This window comes from Xiphophorus hellerii, chromosome 1, assembly GCF_003331165.1.
Source record: "Xiphophorus hellerii strain 12219 chromosome 1, Xiphophorus_hellerii-4.1, whole genome shotgun sequence".
Lineage (NCBI taxonomy): Eukaryota > Metazoa > Chordata > Actinopteri > Cyprinodontiformes > Poeciliidae > Xiphophorus > Xiphophorus hellerii.
In genome coordinates, this window is record NC_045672.1 from 24,673,292 (window position 1) to 24,694,422 (window position 21,131).

The window sequence follows — 21,131 nt, forward strand, 5'->3', positions numbered from 1 at the left end:
GCAGTACAGTAAACACAACAGAGCGCTGGCAGAGCAGCTGCTGTAGGTATCATTGATTGTGGGAGCAGGGAGGTGAAGTGAGATGAGTCCTCCACCCATGAGAATGCCTTTTTTTTTTTTTTTCAGAACAGTCTTGTGACCAGCATGCCAAGCAGAAAGGTGAAGATAAGCATTGACCAGCTACTGGAAGGCATCACTATCCAGAATCGATGCCAAATTGATCTCAAAACTATGTATAATGTAGGCCAGTGGATGGTTTGTCTTGCTCCTTCCATGTTTTATAATGCTAGAGAAAGCAGGACTGCAGGAGATCAAAGGGCACACAGTGAGTTGGATAAACAGAGCCATGTTGCTTCAGACTGCTTCCACCGTATGGCCAAGACTTCGTGATAAAGATGTGGTTGTATGCTGGAGAACTGCAGTGCTGGCCATATTTATTAGCACACCATTAAAGATATGTAAAACATCTTACAAGTAATTCATCTTTTATTGCGGTGGCATAATCATACACTAAATCTGTTTTTTTTAGTCCAGCCTTTATAGCCAATAAATTTATTCCAATTTAGTGTTATAAATTAATATAAATGAATTGATATTCTCTTGAAAAAAATTAAGATTGTCTGACATCTTGACCGACATGCTTCTCCTCTAACCTTGCAAATGTGTCGCCATAAATGATAGCATTTAGTTTTCTCCAATAATAACATAATATTGGAGCATTAGGAGCTTTGACCTTTGATAAGAAAACCGCAGGGATGTACGATGTGACGAATGTCGCATTTGAGATGAACGGGGGTTTGAACTAGCAACCCTCTGAGCCACTGCCACCCGAGTGTTTGACCAGACTTATATTGAACGTTTTCTCAATAAAAACAACCCACGTCCACTGTTCAGTACAGCAAAGGAACCGTGTTACTGTGGGACATCAGCTGTTATAAATCATACTATGAGAATGTTAGAAAATACCATGAGGTGTTTAAAAAAATCTGGTGTACTCTGCCAGAAAACTGAAAAAGAGTCATCACTGGGTATCAGCAGGATATTAATTCAAAACATATGGCCAGTCGACACAGATTATTCCCCAGGTCGAAAATAAACCTTCATCCATGGACACCTTACTCCTAAAACCTAAGTCCTATCAGGATGATCTAGGGGCAGGCATTTGTCATATTGTTTATTAATTATTATAAGAATTTAATTTATAATTGTCCTGATAAATTCCAATTTAGTGATGTTTAAAAAACCATCAAACTTGTCTGAAATGTTAGTTTTACTATTTCCTCCCCTTGTGCAAAGAAAGGTCAAAGCTCCTAATGCTCCAATATTATGTTATTATTGGAGAAAACTAAATGCTATCATTTTTATGTTGCACAAACTATTTGAAACAGGGGTACAAATAATTGTAAAGATGGTGATTTTCTTTAAAAAATATATATATATTCTTTTACTATTTTTTCCCCACTAAAATGTTCTTATACTATCACATAATTTACCAAGAAATTATGTCAAAACCTTTTCACGTCTCCATACTTAGGGTTCAGATAAATGTGAATGGCTTTGTCCAATGAACGTAAATATAATTTTTATCTTGATATCAATCCCTTTGTAGATTTATCCATGCGTTATTTTCTTTTCAACTCATCAGCTGTCAAAATGCAGGATGGCTACTGATTATATGGAAGAAGGTGCACAACAACTCTTTTTCTCTTCACAGTGGAGTAACAGAGTGGACACAGTGTGACTTCCACTCCTCCCTGTCAGGAGGGAGACCCCATGCAGATCCTTATGAGCAGCATGGTGTAGAGGGCATATTTTTAACCCAGCACAGGGACTCGTAGAATAGCCTCATTCCTCTCCACCAGATGCCAAGTGCATCTGTCAACAGGAAACTCTATTGTAGCTTACTTTCACTTTCCAAACTTTCTCACTTTGACTCTCCCTCTCTCCTGCCTCATCTCCATTAAGTTGCCTCTTTTTGTCTACCCTGACCATTTGTCTTCATAGTGAATCCTCTGCATCCCCTATAACACATATTCAGACTGCCTTTAAGGCGAGCTGCAGGTTACAGGTGGCTGGAATTTTCCCCGTCTATCTGAATGCCTTCTCGATCATAAAAAGGGAATATGACCATATGAGATTGCGAAGATATGGTGTGTGATACATCATTGCTTGTGCATTAAGAATTCATGAAGTATAAACAAAAAAAAAAAGAGCGATAATATTCAACCTAGGTGCTTTTGCTTGCAGAATCGAACCAAAGCACACTTTCTTTAATCACCATGTCGTCACACTTCTACTGTTTTAAATCCATTTTTATTGTCATGGGGGGGAAAAAACTTCAAACTTTCTTCCTCTTCTCTCCTTTTTGATTATCTTCTCCATTTTCAGTAACTCCCCAACCCTCCTCCTTCATCCTCTTCTCCTCTGCTCATCTCCATCTGTGTCTAATTGCATTAGGTTTTTTTTATGTGTGTGTGTGTGTGTGTGTGGGACTGTAATCTCGTGATTGCCTGGTGCTTCAGCAAACCCCTCTGCCCTTCCCAAACACATCACAAGTCCATTTGTGCCTGGCCCTGGTAAGGTTGGTTTCCTGGGCTGCCCTGGAGGAAATATCAGATGACCTGGCACTCGACAGTAAAAACCCAGGTCATAAGGGAGGGCTCCTTTCACTGTATCCCTCCTTTGCCCCCCTCCCCACAACCCCTCCCTTTTCACCCACTTCCTGCTTTCAAGTGCAGGGCAAGGTCAAAGCTTTGAGGATGCATTCCCCAGACTTCACCACAAGGCAGGCTGGAGGCGCTGTGCTCTGCTCAGACTTTCCCTCCATCTATTCTTTCACATTACTCTGCTCTCTCATATTCATTTCATTAGCTCGAGCTTTTACTGCAATCAATACTGTTTCTAAACTTAGTTCTTCTAATATGGCTATTTATTAAGTGCGTTTTCATTAGTGTCACTGGAGGACCAATATAACTGGAACAATTCTGTAATGGGCAAACATATGTTTTTTGAGTTAAATAATTTTTTCCCCCTCTATTTTGTGGTGGAGTGATGAAGACTGATTGCAGCCGACTTTGTAAGGAATGATTCATTGTGCTTTTTTTTTTTTTATCAATTGTTCCCTTAAATCAGTGGTTCCCAAAATGTGGGGCGCGCCCCCTGAGGGGGGCGCAGTGCCTTTGGAGGGGGAGCGGGGCAAGCGGTATGGATGAATGAGAAAATAAACAGTTACACAAAAGTGTTTTACTGTAAAGATGGTTTGTAGTTTGTTTTGTTGCAACTTGAAGTGTGAAATAAACTTCAGTGGAGTTTGAAAACAAAATATGTGTATAGGTTTATGTCTGGTTGAACGATGTGTGTGCCCAGTTGATTTTTTTTTTTCTTTTTTGGGGGGGATTTTATTGTAATCTATAGGGGGGCCCAGAAAATCTTTGGGAACCTCTAGGGGAGCCCAGAAGAAAATCTGATCTGTGGGACCACTGCCTTAAATTGTGAAGTTAGGAAACAGGTACATCTCAATAAATTGGAATACAAAGGTGAAAATAATATACAGTGTTGTGTAAATACTTTAAACCCAGAGTATTTTATTTAAATTATGTTTTTTTAATATTCTAACATTTTTCTTCTTGTAAAATTAGAATGTAACAAGGACCATTACATTTTTAACACAGAAATGCCAACCTACTGAAAACTGTGTTCTGTACTTTACGGTATGTGTTCAACAAAGGTTTGGGGTTCCTATAGCCTAAATTACAGAGGCCTTGTGCCCTGGCATGGAGGCGATCAGCCTGCTGAGGCGTTATGTAACCTGGGTTCCTTTAATAGCTGCTTTTACCTCGTCCCCATTGTCCGTTCTGGTGTCTCTCGTCTTCCTCATGACAATACTGCATTGATTCTCTGTGGGGTTTAGGTCAGGAAAGTTCACTGGCCAATCAAGGAGAATGATACCATGGTCATTGAAACCAGTATTGGTACTTTTGCCAGTGTAGAAAGGGGCAGAGTCCTGCTGGAAACTCTGCTGACAGCAGAGAGAAGCAAGTGGTGCCCTGCAATTTCCAGATAGACTACTGCGTTGACTTTGGACTTGGTGAAACAAAGTGGAATAGATGACTTGACTACCCAAGTCATCACTAACTGGAAACTTCAGACTGGACTTCAACCAAACTCTGAGACCTTGGTTTGCAAATGCAAAACTTAAAAGAGGGCTTTGAAGCACTGAGGAAAATCCATTGCTTTTTCTTCTTAGTCCAGGTGAGACCCTTCTGATGTCTTTGCCAAAATCTTGAATGGATTTTGCCTCACTACCTTCTCCCATGTTTTCCTCTCAGTTAATTTTCCATTAGAGCATTTTATGAACAGCCAGCTTCTTCAGCAATGACCTTTTATGACTTACCTTCCTAGATGGATGATGTCAGCGACTTCTTGCTGGACAATGGCCAAGTCATCATAGTTTTTGGTTAAATATGCTGTTTTTTTAATATTAAAATTTTCTAAGAAAATAAATGTTATGCTGTTACTATTACCTTTAAGACCAAATAATCAAAATTAACAAGAATTTTTTAATATATATTTATCACATAAAAACATTTATGTTTTTAAATGGAATTACTATTCAGTGATATTCTAAATTACTGACAGACAACTGTAAGTGCGTGTCCTTTAAAACAAGGTTGAAAATGTCTTTCTTTCAAATTCCGAGTTTCTTTCACGTTGTTATTTTGCTCAACTCAAAGGCCCAAATTGCAGAAGGAAAGCAGAAACATTATGGATGGTGTTTAGAGACAGGTGTCTGATCTGTCCTCAGATAATGCCAAAAGACTCATCTATCCCTTCTAATGGCACAGTGACAGTTGTTTCTAGGGATCAGGCTTGTCATCCAAATGCTGAGGCGTTGCTCCTCTCAACACCTCTCTTTGTTGTTACATAAATCAAAGTTGGTGCTGATAGAACGAGAAAACACTCTGGTCATCCAGGGACTGTAAATCTACATCAAAATGTGTCCATCAAACAAGAACCACATTTTTTTTACTGACATTTTTTGAGGTCTGAAATGCACAGACTTTGGAAAATTCATCGGATCAGGCTCAGGAGCAGTTTCTGCTGAAGTCATCTTAAAACCTAATAATATTAGGATATGGGATGAACCCAAACATGCATTTTTTCCTGAAAATGTATTGCCCTCCGCTCCTAGCATCCTGTCTTGATGCAAAGACATAAAATTGGGATGAATATTTCAGTGTCATTTCTGATTTCAAATAGGTAGACGCTTCAAAGATGATTTTCTCTGGAGGAAATGTTGTACCTTCAGAGTGGAAATATCATTTGAAAAGCGAGACAGTAAAAGCCAGTCATCTCAGAACGGAAATTTTCTCATGGTGGCTTTCCTTTTCACCTCTGCGTTTATGGGAAAGAGACACTTCCTCGAATGGAGTTGTTGTGTGCATGCGCCCGTGTGTGTGGAGGATATGAGAATAGAGAACATGTTGATGAGCGCAGGAGTGACAGCTCCTGAAAGCATGTTAATGAAGTGCCATGCACAGGCAGGTAACCAGTAATCAGACCTTGTGGTTCTGGCATGGCAGACAGAAGAACAAACACTTGTGCCTCCCCATCTCCATCAGCTCTGGAACTGCTCCGTCATGTTCAGATGCGGCTGCCACTGCTAACAGAGTGTCGTAGCTTTTGCCGAGACAAAAGAAACAAATGAGACGGCTCACTTACAACAAACAGTTTCAGGTTGTCGTCTCCTCGGGAAAATGAAAGGCGCCCTTTCTTGCAAACCACCTTGTCAGTTGGACTAGCTATTGTCTCTGCTTCTGTTTTGCCGCAAGCTCATGTTGATTTCGTCTTCATATAGATCTGCTTTGCATGGGAGTTTGCCTTAATTTGTGATGTGGAGAACAACACCTGGAGATAAAGCTTTAGTTAGGATCAAACTGAGGGGAGGACTGAGGCGTAACGAAATGAAGTTCAAACAATCTTACATGAGGTGGATTCTAACTATAAGGGCCAAGTGAGGTAGGAGGTGTGTGTTCACAGAGCCTTCACTGAATATTTCCCCAGCGACGGAGAGCAGTCTAGAGGCAGCGAGGTCAGCAGATAGAGTTCAGAGCCCACGGACGGCAGCTGCTTTGACTTTGATGCACCATCAGTGTTCAGCGTGCTGCTTACGCATTTCCCCCCGCCTCCTCACCTTCTGCGCTAACCCTCAAGCGTGTTTGCTCAACCTGAACGTGCGCTAGCCTCTCATAACGCCGCCCCATGCAAACTTTGTCTCCTTGCAGCTGTTTAATGGCTGCACGTCTGTTTTTGTTTGTTTCCTCGCCATAAGATTATTGCACCTTTATGGCTGGTCGGGGGCTTGGAATAATCCCTGGCATCTGTTCAGATAAGGGGGGGGGAGCAAAAAGCCGGAGGTAGAGGTGTACTTTTTTGTAGTTTGTAGTTGTTTTGTTTGGATTCTTTCTAATACGAGGCCATGTGGCCCTGTATATTATCGTCGTCCACTGAGACAGAAGCTCTGGCTCAATTTTAATGACAAGAGTGATGAAAAGGCTGGGTGCTCAGAAGCACAGAGGTCACTGAACGAGTTTCTTGTTGCCATTTATCCCTCCCAAAATGAGCGCAGGGGAAGAAAAGGAATTAATTTAATCGCCGATGTAATTTAGTTAAAACACGAGGAGGAAAGTAGTGTTACTATTAGTTAATTAACAGTACCTGCTTATCCTTACTAAATTCACATATTCCCCATGCATTTTTATACTTTCTCTGTCAATAAAGTAGTCGTATATATATATATATTTTTTTTTCAGTGTCTTATTGCTTTTTTCACTGCTAAATTACAGAAGTTACAAAGCTGAAGAGCGGCCCCATCCCCTTCCTATCTTTTTTCTTAAGTCACTTTATTCTTGTCATGGCCTAGGTGCCTCTGGTCGTTAGGCCAGGAGAACGGGAAGTTAATCAGCGCTGCATTATCTCACAGCCTGCTCCTGGAGGCAACAGTACCAGTCATGCTACCACCCCCTCTTCATCTGGGATGTCTGCCAGCCTGGGAACCCCTCACACCGCAACACCCTGCAGCATCCCTACGGGTTATCGCAAGCCGGCTGAGTCTGTGCCAGGTCACACTTGTGGCACGCCATCGATGAGCCAATGAGAATTCTTTACAGTGGTGCATACCAAGGTGTTTTGGAAAATGGAGGTCTTGGAGAGTCTCAGGGATTCTATAAAGCAATTTTGATTTTCTTTTGTTGTTGTGTGCTTCACTGAAGTAGATTTTTCTGCTTTTTTCCAAATAGTACTTAATTTGTATTAAATAATTTGCTAATGAAGATGGACATATGTTTTGTGACATAGGTCAATTATCAAGAAGATTTAGATACATCATTTGCCAGTCATCATCTGCTACCATTATACATATACAATAAATAAATACAATTAATTTAATTTTGTGGCACACTCCCTACAATAGAGTACTTTAACAAAATATTCCCTTACACTGAAAGTGACTTATGATGCTGATGTTGTTCAATATTATGTGGTCCAAAAAATATTTTTTTAAGGATTGTGGATTGCATTTAATCATCTTTTGTCAAAATCTATAATATTTATCCAGCTTTAACCAACTGCATTTTCTACTTCAAAACACAGTTCAACATTTACGAAAAAAATGTTCTGTTCATCAAAGCGCAAAAATATTTATTTCCAATAATGTTTTTTTTTATATGAGAATCAACTTAGATTGAGACAAGCATAAAAATTGTCACCCAGTTCTGCTCTAAATTATTCTCAGTTTTGATTTTTGAAAGTAAAAACCCTATATAGTCATCGCAGCACTTTCCTATCACTCAGTTCTAAATATGATGTCCTTTTCATCATAAATTGCATAACGAAGCGTTTTCCTGTTATGAAGTTGGAGAAAACATGATGACATGGCAAACTATTTAAAGACTAATACAGTCAATAAAGGAAATATAGTTTTGGTTTTGTCAGTCAACCATAAATCCATGCATTTCTGAACCTTCTTAGTTCTGCTCGGGCCTTAAACCAGCAATTTCTGATACATCAATTTAAAAAAAATGCTTTCAATCATGCATTCATAAATTCACATTCCAATTACTGCTGTATTCAGAGAACAGGGTTAGATGCAAAGTTGACACATTAAGGCCCTAACTTAAATTTGAAAGAGTTACTGTTGTGAGGTCTGACTAATCCAACAGGCAGCCTCATTGATAAACACTTAGGATCCTATTACTCAATGAAGTGTAAATGTTCTTTATTGTTTCTGTGGACAACTTTGCCTCAGATGTGGCGCTCATTCAAGCAAAAATATATATTCTTAATAAATGAGAAAACAATGTTTTGTGCAAGAGGGCATCGAGTCTGCTGTTGTATCTTACTTTCTGTAAGAGTCTGTCAAACATTCCAGTGCAGATTGAATTGCTGGCTGTCACTAGTAATCATTAGGTTGTCAACCATTATTTAAAGTTCCCTTATTTCTGCCTATTAGTTCTGGTGGGAAAATGGCCTTGCGTGTTCTCTCCTTTCACTCAGACGGATGCAGTGGGCAGGATGAGGTTGGGAAACATGAAAGTGTTTGAAGTATCTCTATTTATGCCAGTGGCAGTTAAGGCTTCTTTATATATATATATATATATTTATATTACTATTTCAGTGTCTATAGCATCTCTTTGTACACAAAAAACTCCAAAGGATCTACAGCTTTTTCTGAAGTAGCAGTACGCACGCATGTCAATATTGTGAGACTTGGATGTAATTATTATTCAAAGGTTAAAGAGTGGATTGATCCATAGAGGAGTGTCAAGGGCAGATCAAAGGGATTTGGGGGAGGATCGGACCTAAAATGTTAAAAGCTCTTCGCTCTTAAACACAGAGATGTCAATCTCTCTGAGAGCACCTTGATGTCCTCAGAGGAGAACTTGATCAAAGCTTTCATAACAAAGATGGTCTCAAAAGATGATCTGACCTCAGCTGCATCCCACTTCTGTCTTTCATTTTACTTCTATCCGGGTGCGCTTACCTGCCTGAACTCCCCGACGCTGCCCCTGTTTCCATCTTTTCCCGTGTTTGTTCTGCTGGTTAGACTGTCTGAATATCAATGAAGCAGTCTCACAAATGTATTACAAACACAAGAGAACAGTGATTAAAGATGACATATTCAAGCCTTACTCCTTTTCTCTCCTCTCTGTTTCACAGGAGATTGCAGCTTACTTGATAACATTTGAAAAGCATGAAGAGTGGCTAACGACATCCCCTAAAACAAGGTAAGACAATTACACTGCTGCCCTCTTTTAAACATAAACATTTCTTCTTTTTTTTAATTCACAGCCTCAAAACTATTACATTCAAGGAACAAAAATTATCATAATTCATTATACATATCTTTTTAAGACAGTTGCATGAGCCCTCAAGTTCAGGGTGGGGATGTTTAATTTTACATGCTGCTGATTGCTGTTTTGAAAAGTTCACAGTTTCCAAATACATCATAGAATATTAATACTGACTAATAACTGCCTTTTAGCATGCCAATTAACATAACAGGCATTAGCACAACATCTGCTTTTGAGTGGTATGTTAATACATTTCGATCTGTCGGCACGTTCAGCACTCAGCAGTCGAGGTCACAAGTTACACCCACATGTGGAATAAAATGCCAAGAGTAACTATGATATTTGGAAATGTGTAGGGGTTTCTGAAATTGCACTTCACGTGGCTCGTTAATGTATTCATATAGATGAAAAAAAATAACCCCCTTGGCTTTTCAGTTAACTTCAGCCCATAAAACTTAATGTTAGGCAGTGTGTTTGTGGCAGGAAAGTGTGTAAAGTATTTATTTATAATATTCAGGATGAATATTAATAATGCATATGACTTTGACACTTGACAGCACTAGATTGCTTTTTGTTTGAGTTGCTTTGACTAATCTACTAAGATCAGACAGCGGGAGGGTTCACATCCTTGGCCCGTTGTGGTCTGTCGTGACTACTGTCAAGCTGTCAGACAAACCAATCATTTCATTGCCATAGCCAACGCGCCCTGTTTCACACAGTTCTCTGAAAACTTACACCTTCATGCATTTACAATAAGAATCTTTGCTTGCATTTATTTAGAGAGCTGGGATTGCTTTTTTGGCATTTCAGACAATTCCCACCAATGTGTAAATGTTCATGGGCCCATTGGCATAAGACCCATTTCTCACCCTGTCCTTCCTCCTTCTGCGTTTGAGAGCCATTGATAAGAGTTCTGCATAAAGAGACTGGCAATTAGAAAATGTTCGCTTGTGTAATTACCGACTGAAAGAGCTGTGTACCGTCTTACTTTTTTTTGTGTTTTGTTTTGTTTTTTTCTAATCAAGGAGAACCACCGGCTTTCTGAATCAATTAATTGGAGTTCAGCGTAAAGCCTATAAATCTTCAGATGTGGGCCTGCATACAGTGTTTTGCAAAAGTAATCATATTTCTTGAGCTGTTTTCACATTATGTGGCATTACAACCACAAACCACAGTGTATTTTATTGGATTTTATGTGATAGACCAAAACAAAGTCAGCCATAATTGTGAGGAGGAAGGAAAAGGATACATGGTTTTTGACATTCAATTATTGGTAAATGGCTTGTACTTGTGTAGCGCTTTATCAAGCCCAGAGGAACCTGAAACGCTTAACACTACATTTAGTCATCCACCCATTCACACACACATTCACACCGGGCGCACCAGGCCACCACCAGCCTTACCATCTGGTGGTGGTCATTATGAATACCAAATATTCATAAAATTTATAAAAATTATAAATAAGGCATTTTAAAGCAGGGTTAGGCCTTAAAACAACATCTCAAACTTTAAGTATCTTATAGAAAATTATTCAATCCTTTAAATCCACCACAACATGGCCTCTACCTAAACTGACAGGTAACGCAAGAACTGATCAACTATAAAAGAAAAGGGCCCATGGTTACTCTTGAGGAGCTGCATAGCTAAAGCTAAAGTGGGGAAATCTCTTAATACAATTTATAGAGCACTTCACAACTCCTGCATTACACAAAAGGGCCAAGAAGAACACAAAACACCATCTTTTTGACCCACAAGAAATGTGTGTAGTGGAAAAGAGCAAATGCACTGTCCTCACAGTGAAACATTACAGTGGCTGTATTATGCTTTTCTGTGAAAGAGACCGACAAACTGGTCAGCACTGACAACAAAATGAATTTTAAAAAATCCTGCCAAAGTCAATTGCAACATATAACCTGAGCTGCAATAATTTTTTTTAGATCAAATTATCTTTGTGTAGTAAAATTGCCTAATTAGTTTTCTTTGTAATTTTTTTTATCTATCAATTTATTTTTTATTAAAATAGGTTGAAGTTTGTGGTTGTGACATGACAAAATGTTGAAAAACCCTTCATGGGTGTGGATATTCAAAGGCTTCGCAGTGGGTAACATTTCATCTTTGTTACTCTCTTTGCATCGCAAAAAGCTGAAATGCAGCTCATATTGCCAGAGCATCAAAAATGTCAGAAATCCTGGCGCTTAGAAGCACAGGATGAGACAGGCTGAAAATGGGCAAGGTTTGATGCTGTGACTTTTTAGACAAACTCTTCACAAGTTGCTCCTGGCTACAATCTGTCACCATGAGGGTCTGCTGGTCAATTCCCAGGTGGCTCATGCTGGCCGTGTCTTGGTCCAGGTGTTGTGGTAGCTCAGATGTGTCACCAGGGAATATGTCCAAGAGTGCACTTACAGAGATAACAAAACACCTGACAACACATCCCATGCCTTATCACAGCCATCAATCCATGACATGGTATGGTATGTGGGCGTGCGTTTCTGAATGTGAAAGACGGGAAGAAATGTTTTCGGATGTTTTTATTTTGTTGATGTCAGTGAAAGGGTTGGTCTAGTGATGAATGGTAGAGCGTGAAAACACGTTATCTTGCGTGTGATTGATTGGATCTGATTGATTGGCAGCCTTTTACATGAAAAGCTTTATGCTCAAGGTTGTGTGTGAGAGGTCATAGCCAGGACACCTGCGGTCAAGTGCTCCTGCATTATTTGTCATTGCAAATTGTACGGCGCATGCATGCATCTTGCTACGGCTGTGAAGTCTACGCGTCTGTTTGTGGGTTGACCCCTGTGAGGAATAGGCTAAGAAGGCTAATTCTTCCCCAGCTTGCATCTCTAGACTGGGTCAGCGGGGTATGATGGAAAGCAGAGATAAGCAGCGGGGTCATACACAGAGTGGCACAGCACTGCACCGCTAGCGCTGCACGCATGCTACTGCTCTGACACATGCAGGTCATAAACAGAGGAGTGAACTGCAGCCTGAGCTCAAGGAGCTGACGCCAGCTGTTTGACCAAGGTGACACACAATGCAGGACATGCCCTGAATAGAGATGGCATCCTGTCAACACACGGAAGATTAAATCAAGTGGACCAACGGCATGCACGCACAGATGTCTGTTGTGAGATTTATTCCGATGCATACGAGTATCATTCATACAGGACCGATTCAGTCAGCTCCACTCTTTTGTTTTGGTCTGTTTCTGTTTGTTTATCATTTCAAATCCGAAGCATGCCAGGGGACAGTGGTCGAATGCTGAGTGATTGATGTCCTTAGCTCTAGTAATACACATTCCCTTTTAGATAGGAAGTGCAACAGTGCTTAAAATCAATACCAGTGTTCTCCCACTGACTGCTCGAACAGCACTACAGCTAATTCAGGCTGCACCTGTCAGAGCCGGGGAAATCTTTCCCTACTCGGGCCTTACACTTTAATTTACACCAACAGCCTCTCTGCCTTCCATTTCCATTAAAGGGAGAGCCTGGCATTATGGCTTTAATGAAGGCCACAGCCAGGCTGTGATTTAAGATGGCCGTTACCTTGCACCTTCGCTCCACAGGAGGGAACACACTTATAGGCACAATTAGGATTTTCCTCTACTGCTGGTTTCTGGATAGCCTTACTCATTCTTTCCTTTTGCCTCTTTAAAGATGTGACCGTGTTGCTTCTGCTGATGGCATCTGAAGGTGCCTGTGGGAGCAGAGGCAAAACGGGAGGATCGCAAAGAATTGTGGTTCCAAATTCAGACATTAACATTTGATTTGACCTCATCATGGGCTAAACATTGCGCTCCTGTTGAGAGCAGGCTGTTATTGTCCATCATGGATGACACAAATGTCCCCTTGAGGGTCTTGTTCCAAGGTGTTTGAATGCTGACAGATGGAGTAACTGTTGACTGAATGGTGTCACAGACTGGTCAGCCCAAAGACCTAATGGACACCTGTGTGTCGTAGAGAGATAACTCATTATACTGAGTGTCTTGTTACCACTGCGCAGTTTCATGGTAGAACAGTGGAGCACTAATAGTTCTTGTTGGTTTTATGGGTATGGTTAAATGCAACTCTCTTCAAACCAAAAGAGTTTGCTCTGTATCACTTCTTTGTGTGTGTGTGTGCGCGCACACACAAAGCACAGTATGTGTTTTATCGATATGACTTCTTGTTGCGATATAAAAAATGCTGTGAATCTATTAGAAAGCTGATGCAGTGGTTTGTGACAGCTGTGTGCTTTGAGTTTTACACAAGTTTAGATTGGCCAAATTTATACATTGTATGAATAGAGGAAGTATGCACACTTTCTCTCTCTCTCTCTCTCTCTCTCTCTTTCGTGCTCTCTCTCTCACACACACACCAACAGATTGTATATTGAAACTATCAAACAATAAGATTCAGTCCTTCGAGGGTCCCACAATGACACTGAACCTCATAGCCCCCGCATCCCAGCGCAATAGCCCTCTCTCCTCTTGCATCTACGGCAAGTGCAGCAGCGGCAGCAGCCCTCCAAAATGAAACCAAGTCCCTTCAGACAACTTCCAAAGACAATGCTTTTATTAAAACCTACAGCTGCGGCGCCACCCCAGAGGCGCGGGTACACCAACAGCGGCGAGAAGCAGACCTAAAAGGGAGCCTGAAATCTACTAATGACTGTTTTGTTTGCTATTGTGTATAGAGGCTGTGACTTTATTCAGAATCTGATGTGTGTATAAGAGAAGAAAGGGGATTGTATTTTATTCTTGCGTACGTATACAAAGCCTTGCAAAAGTATTTATGTCCCTTAAATTTTTTCACATTTTGTTAATTTACGACAAACCTCAATTTAAATTAGTAGGATTTTATGTGATAAACCAACACAAAGTCATACATTAGTGTTAATTGAAATAGGAATGATGAATAATTTTTAAAGCTTTTGATACATAAAACATCTCACCTTTATACCTCACCTGTCTGGTGTGTTTACTGATAATTATAAAGTTTGTTCACTGATGTTCTCAGTGAGGCCTTTACTAAACATCTGGATTTATGATGAGATCAAACTACACACTGATAAAGTAGGGATCTTCTTGAGGCAGTCGGTTGCCCTAGATTTAACTAGGTGTATCAGAATAAATGGGGGCTGAATACAAAAAAAATACAACTTTGATTCTTCTGCTTTAAAAATGCGCTGCTTTGTGTTGGTCTATCACATAAAATCCCTAAAATTACCTTGACGTCTTGTGGCAAAATATGAAAAGTTTAGGTGGTATGGCCACTTTTTTATGACTGTCCTTTTTTATTGTCATATCTTTGGGGAAAACATGAATTTCACGAGAAGTGAAGATTTGTGCAGTCTGACAATAAAAAGTTATTTGTTTGAGCCATGTAATTTTGTTTTGATAAGAGAGGTAGTGCTGGGGTGAGTCTGCCACTGTGAATAAGACCTCCCTCAAGCCTTATGTGTAAACTGCATCTCTGTCACCCGGTCTGGCAGATGGTGTGAAGAAGTGCTGGACTTTCTGATGGTTATTCAAGTGTATGCATAGGAGGGTGGAGAGACTGATGTGTAAGATGTGCCTGAGAAGCACGTCGGATAGTGTTTGGTCCTAATGCATTGTGGCACTGGCTGGCTCACTGGCAGAGTTTCAGAGGAGAGGGGAGAAAGGACAGGAAGGAGCAGCAGGGCTGAGATGCTGTGATGGAATGGCACAAAGGAGGAGCAATGCAAAGAGGAACAAAGGCACGATAGATGAAGAGGTATTTCATAAAATTACAGTGGATTCAGGACAGGAGGGCTAGTGGCACTGACCCAAGCTGCAGTTATGAAATAAATCCATCATGTCAAGTTAACGTGAAGAGACAGTTCGGTAACGTGACCTGGTGTCAATGCCTTCATCTCTCCCCTCTGCTTGTCCTTCACGTGTTCTCTTGTTTCCACTCTAAACTCTCAGTAAAACTTTAGCTAGCGGAGTGCTGACACTTTGCTGCTCCAAAGTGCCGAGCCCTGAAGGACGCTGTACCCCGCTGCTTCCGTCCAGTGAACAGCCGTGACAAGGACAGCAAAGCCCACCTGGTGTCTTTGCGGGCCGTGTGGAATAAAGCCCACCGGGGAGAGTGGAGTGGACAGGAGTGAGGCAAACCCGGGCAGCATGAAGCTAAGAGTGAATGAAAGAGAAAATGAAAAATGGTCTACGGAGGAAGAGTGAATTTGATTGAGCGAGAGCAGTTTAGAAAATGGAAACATGTCGATAAGAGAAGCGAACAGGCGAGATGAAGATGGGAGGGATGGTGATGGATGGGGTGGAGGGGTAAAGGAGTGAGGGAACAACGGTTTTTACGCAAATAGGCGAAAGAACAGGGAAGAGATGGAATGGAGAAGGATTGAGGTGACATATACAGGGGAAGAAAAAGGAGCAAACCAGAGTGAGTAAACAGCAGATAGAGGTGGTTTGAGGTGAGCAATGGATTTAGGTGACAGATAGAGAAAAGCCCTGTGGTTTGGGGGCACTGGAGAAGAGAATGCAAGCGGTCAATAGATTACAGCTAGTGTTGTGCCAAGTTCATGAGCCTCAGACTGCTGGCCAACGTGATAGAGCCTCATGTTTGTCTGTCCTCTAAAGTAATGCCCATTCTGAGCCCTGGGAAGCAGCCTAAGCCTGAGGCTAGTGGAAATGGACAGGGGACTAGATATATGTTAGTTCACATCCCAGCTGCTGTATTCTACACTGGCTAGCTTGCAGACTGGAGGCCATTCAACAGAACAAAGAAAATCATCCAGTTTTATCGCTTTTGTTCCCTTCATGCTCAAAACAGCTTCCAATAAATCCCAGGATCAGGAATTACTGCTTTTAAGTGTGGGCCGTTTTTGGGTAGGAACTAATACAGAACTGTGGAGCTGTGACAAAGTTATCTACGGCAGATCCTCTAAGTTGAGTAGCCTTGTGAAGTACAGATAACAAATGTAGCATAAAAAATAATGATAGCCCTGTTTTTGTTTAGCATGCCAACTCAGAGAAAGCCATGGATGGGAGTGAGGAATGTAGCCAGTAACTGGCCACAGGAGAGAGGGGATAAATAAATAGAAGAGGAAGTTGATGTCAAGCAGGTGTTCAAGGAGAAAGTGTCAGCCAAGCGGGCAGAGATGGGGAGAAGTGCTGCCTCTGCAGCCTGATAATAAAGACTTAATTCAATTAGCGCTTCTGCACCGGTGAGCAGCGTGCAGCCTGGCTGTCGCGGAGCCGGCCATAGGCACAGCTGATCTGCCTCCTAAAGACATACATACCAACCACCCGTGCTCTATATGCCGTCCTAAGTCTCTTCTCCTGGCTCCCTTTTACTCATACAAGGTAGATGCAGCATATTATTCACACCTGAGTCACTGAGCTGTCCAGACTTTAAACTCTGCCTACACCTCTCCTACACACAGCCTGACACAACACTCACATACAATGGCTCTCCTGGATTTTTTTTCATCAACTTTGTATGTTTCACTAAAGTTTTCTGCTGTCCCTCTTTCTTTTCCCCTTGATTTTCTATTTCCACCACCCTCTGTTCCCCACCCTGTTATGTACCATTCTTTACCACGTCATCACGGTACTCTCTTGGGGCCGAATGGCAGTATGTTGGCCAGCTCAGTAAGGATTTTGCCTTTGAATCCCTATTTTCAGCCCATCATGCCCTGGTGCCCAGCTGGTTACTGTCCTGTAGGCATATGGTGTAACGGATAGTGCGTTCTAGGCCTTTAGGAAGTCCCCAGGGGGCATTTCAGTTAAACAAACAGGTTCACATCCTACGCACTTTTCTGTGCCATTCTATTGAATCTGCTGTACCATACCACTCTCTTTGGGTGTGGTCAGATAGCACCTGTTCCTCACCCGTCACATCACGATCCCATGGGTGTTACTGTGGTGCTGCTGCAGAGAGCAAAAATATAGTGAGGTCTTATAAGGTCCCACACAGACAGGAAGGTGGGGTAAGGAAGACCGGGAAGCATCAGGGGAACAAAAACAGAAGGAGGAGGTGGAGGAGGGAGAGAAAGGAAAGGACACACAGTTTCAATGATATTGTTTGCTGTTATGTAAAGACGAGAAAATAGGTCCTGGCTTCCTGCCAGAGAGCTGGGTGAATCACCAGTGAAGAACAGGCACGACATGAGTGTACAAACACAAGCGCATGCACTCACTGGCACACATTCTGTCCCATTTCTTCGCCCTAACTGAGCTTCTCGGTACAGGAAGTACATTGGATGATAAGTTGCCATGTGGCATCATTAATAGTGCAAAAATGTGAAATGGCAGGACAGAACCTTTGCACTCATCATCAGTAAGCAGCAAAGGCAAGTGCAGAAACCTGGCTCGGGTTCATCTTCTTCATCAAGGCCTTATGCAGTGAGACGTGTTACTGCTCACAGACCTTTTCTGCAGCTACACTTTACTGTTATAAATCTAGCTCACTTTTATCATTTGTTGTCATTTTAACGCTAAGCCTGGCCTTTATTTATTGATGCACTATAAATATATCAAATTGTCTATTATTTGGTGGAGCTCTTATTTAGAAATCTAGGAGTACTTTTTACTTGGTAATAAATCTGAGGATTACATGTGGGGTTTCCCAAGGCTCATTTCTCGATTTGTTTTTATTCAATATCTCTTGCTCCCCCTAGAACGGTTTATGGAGTACTACAACCTTTTTTATATTTCTCCATATATTCAGCGAGTACATGGGTCAGATTATCCGTCAGCCTAATGGAGAAAAAAGGCAACAGTTATTGTTTTTGATCATTTTGAACATTTGACCTCATCATGGGCAAACACAGTTCACAGTATAATCAACATTCGGTTACAATGAGGATAAAACAGCAAACCTTGATCTGTTCACTTAGTGTCCCCACGACAAGAACTACATGAGACCTCGGTTATTTTATCAGTGTCTTTTCATAAAATATTTGCTATTTATTGCTTTTACAGTTGTATTGAATGTTTCTTTCATTTATTGTAATTACATTTGACCATTATTCTTGCAGTGTAGTCTTTGTTTTAAACTATTTAGTTAATATGTTCATTTTTCCCTGTAAAGCACTGTGAATTTCTTGATGTATGAATGGTGGTGTATGAATAAAATAAGCTTGCCCTGGTTACTTTACTTTTCTTTTTCTTTTTTAAAATTTCTTTGTGATTAAGTTCCCAGAAACAGCTTAGAGCTGTTTCAGGGGAACTTCTTACCTTAATCTCTTAAGATAGACAGTTGTTTCTGATGAAACATCATCATTATAAATATATCAGATTGATACTTTGGGCTAGCACACCTCCACCCTCTTCCTCACTGAGTTCTTTACTCAAGGCAAGGCCCATACTACTTTAACTGCTTCATTAAAGATGGGAGAGGATGGTGCTGGCGAGATATGCAAGATAGCCATGTATTAATTTTGCATAAGTGAATTAATCAATTCAAATATAAGACAATTGATGAATTATTCAAATCTTTTTTGTCATGCACATTTGAGAGGAGTGCACAGTTGGAAAGGTGAGAACCATTGCTGATTGGATTAATTAATATTTATGTCTTTTTCAGAAAGAGGTAGAAATAGGAAAAATATATATCTCAGTTCAATGTCTTTTAAAAGAAATAACATAATTAAGATTGACAGATTTCTCTTCATTAAAGTCTTTTTTATGACTTCTACAAATGGAAAATTGTTGCTTTATTCTCAGATGAGGGTAACAAAGGGTGAAGAAGTTTTTGTTTTATGTTTTTTTTAACTTTAAACTATAAAAGACTTACTCCGTACTCTGTGTTCAATATTTTATTTCAATCTGAATATTTTCTTTATGTTTACTGTGTGGTCATAGTTGTTATTCTGCTAAATAAGTTTATTCTTGACGCAAAACAAGAAGTGAAATGTAAAATAATTTAATATCTTATTGGATAAATGAAAATAATTTAAACCTAACAGTACCTTAACAGTACCTCCATATAAATATGTCTAATTATTTCTGTACCTGACTCTAGCCAGACTTTAAACTAGTCAGGAATATTCCTTTAAATTAGCCCTCTCAAAGTGGAATGAGCTCTCTCTGTGGGGTTTCTGTTTTATGTACTTTCAAAGTAGGTTGGAAGTGTCTTCAAATAAGAGGCCAATGACACAGTCCTGTTGACACTCTTTAATGGGCAAAATAAAAGTGTTCCAGTGAGCAGAATCCATTGTTCTGGGCTTTACTGTTTTTAGTGTCATCAGAGTATAAAGCTTTGACACCCGAATATTTAAAATAAACTGAATAATCTCCAATAATATGCACCTTATTTTTTAATCCTGAAAAAAAGAACACAGGAATGAGACATACCAAGTGAAAAAGAGACGGAAAGGAAAACAGAGGGATGCTGTGACGGCTTGCATCCCTCTGTTTCCAACAGAGTCTCTCAACAGAGGCTGCGATGTTCAGACAAAGCACAGACTCCAGTCACAGGCGGCTTTCTAGGAATTCCTTCTGATGTCTTAAATGAGCTCAGGCATAAAAAAAAAGGCAGTAATGAAACTCTTCTTTCTGTGAATAAATGAGTTTAAGGTGATTGCGAATCTGGGGATTTCAGAAAGTTAAAAATGAGCAGTAATAGTAAAATTATCCCAGCAGCAAGTAAGCTGACCACATCCTCTGTTTTCATTACATCACCACATTGATCGCAGCGCAGTTTTGTTGTACCGCCAAATTAATGCTAAAAGTGTAACACGGGTTCTCAGTACTTGGTGATAGTATATTAAACCTATTTTAAAGAAACAAAGAAAGGGGGTTCGCCTTTTCCACCCACCTCCATCACAATCCATAATCACCTTAGGCGATTTACAGTTGGAGAAGAAGAGGGAAAAAAAGAGTGCTTGAAATGACAAGAAGATGGAGAGGCAAAGGGGAAGTGAGATAAAAGTGAAATGAAATGGAGAGAGAGTACCACCTACTGTTCTGGTGTCCTCTGGCGAGGAATCATATTGAAAGAGAGACAGGGAGGTCTGTTTTCGGCTTGAGCTTTTACTCTTTTTCTTTTTCCCTCCCCGAAGAAGTGAATCAGGGGTGACTGCACCCACAATTAGGGCATGAGAGGATTAGTGGCGAGTGGGAAGGTGGTTGGGGGCTGTTTTTTGTTTGTGCACTTCATATTGTGGCAGCAGATCTGCATTTTTTTTTTCTTCCAGATTCCATGTTCTCAAAAAATAAGAAAACATCATAAACAACATAAGCGGCAAATGTGCAAGACGATGGGAGGGCAAAAAAGTAAGCCCAGTGTATGCTGTACTCCACTATGAGACTGCAGCCTTACACTTCCCCCCTTTATTTATTTATTTATTTATTTATTTTTTAGCTTTTCCATGTCATCATGTAACACATCCTTGGAGCCGCTTTGCTCTCGGTTGCCTCGTTAATGCCTTTATAGATGTCAAATCCCCAGCAACCAAAATGTCGGAAAGTCCCCCATCTTTGCTTTTATTTCTGTGGATTTCATTTTTTTATGACAAACACATGCCTCACAGGAGGGAGACCAAGCATTTGGGTTATCAGGGGTTTAAAGCACTTAAAAGCTTTTTTCCATTCTGACATTAGGCAATGCGTGGGTCCAGGGGAGCAGGGAAGCATTATGTTCCAGTTTTTAGAAACAACAAAGTCTCAGATGTATTTGCCTTAATGTACAAAAAAAAAGGAAAATGGCTCTCTGCAGTGATTTTGTTCATTGTGTCTTAAGAATTTTTTTGATTTTTGTAATGCCCTTTTTATATGTATCAATTGTTTTGAATGGATGATGACGGGACGCCTGTTGA

The 21,131-nt window shown here is 40.6% G+C and overlaps 1 protein-coding gene across 10 annotated transcripts in view; it reads left to right on the forward strand.

Moving 5' to 3' along the window:
* Positions 1-21,131, forward strand: part of camta1a (calmodulin binding transcription activator 1a) — a 393,254-nt gene that overhangs the window by 162,432 nt on the left and 209,691 nt on the right. For all 10 annotated transcript variants that reach the window (XM_032584958.1, XM_032584865.1, XM_032584530.1 and 7 more), the window contains one exon: positions 9,217-9,284. In XM_032584958.1, coding sequence (XP_032440849.1) covers positions 9,217-9,284 — 68 coding nt within the window. The remainder of the gene's footprint in view (positions 1-9,216; positions 9,285-21,131) is intronic.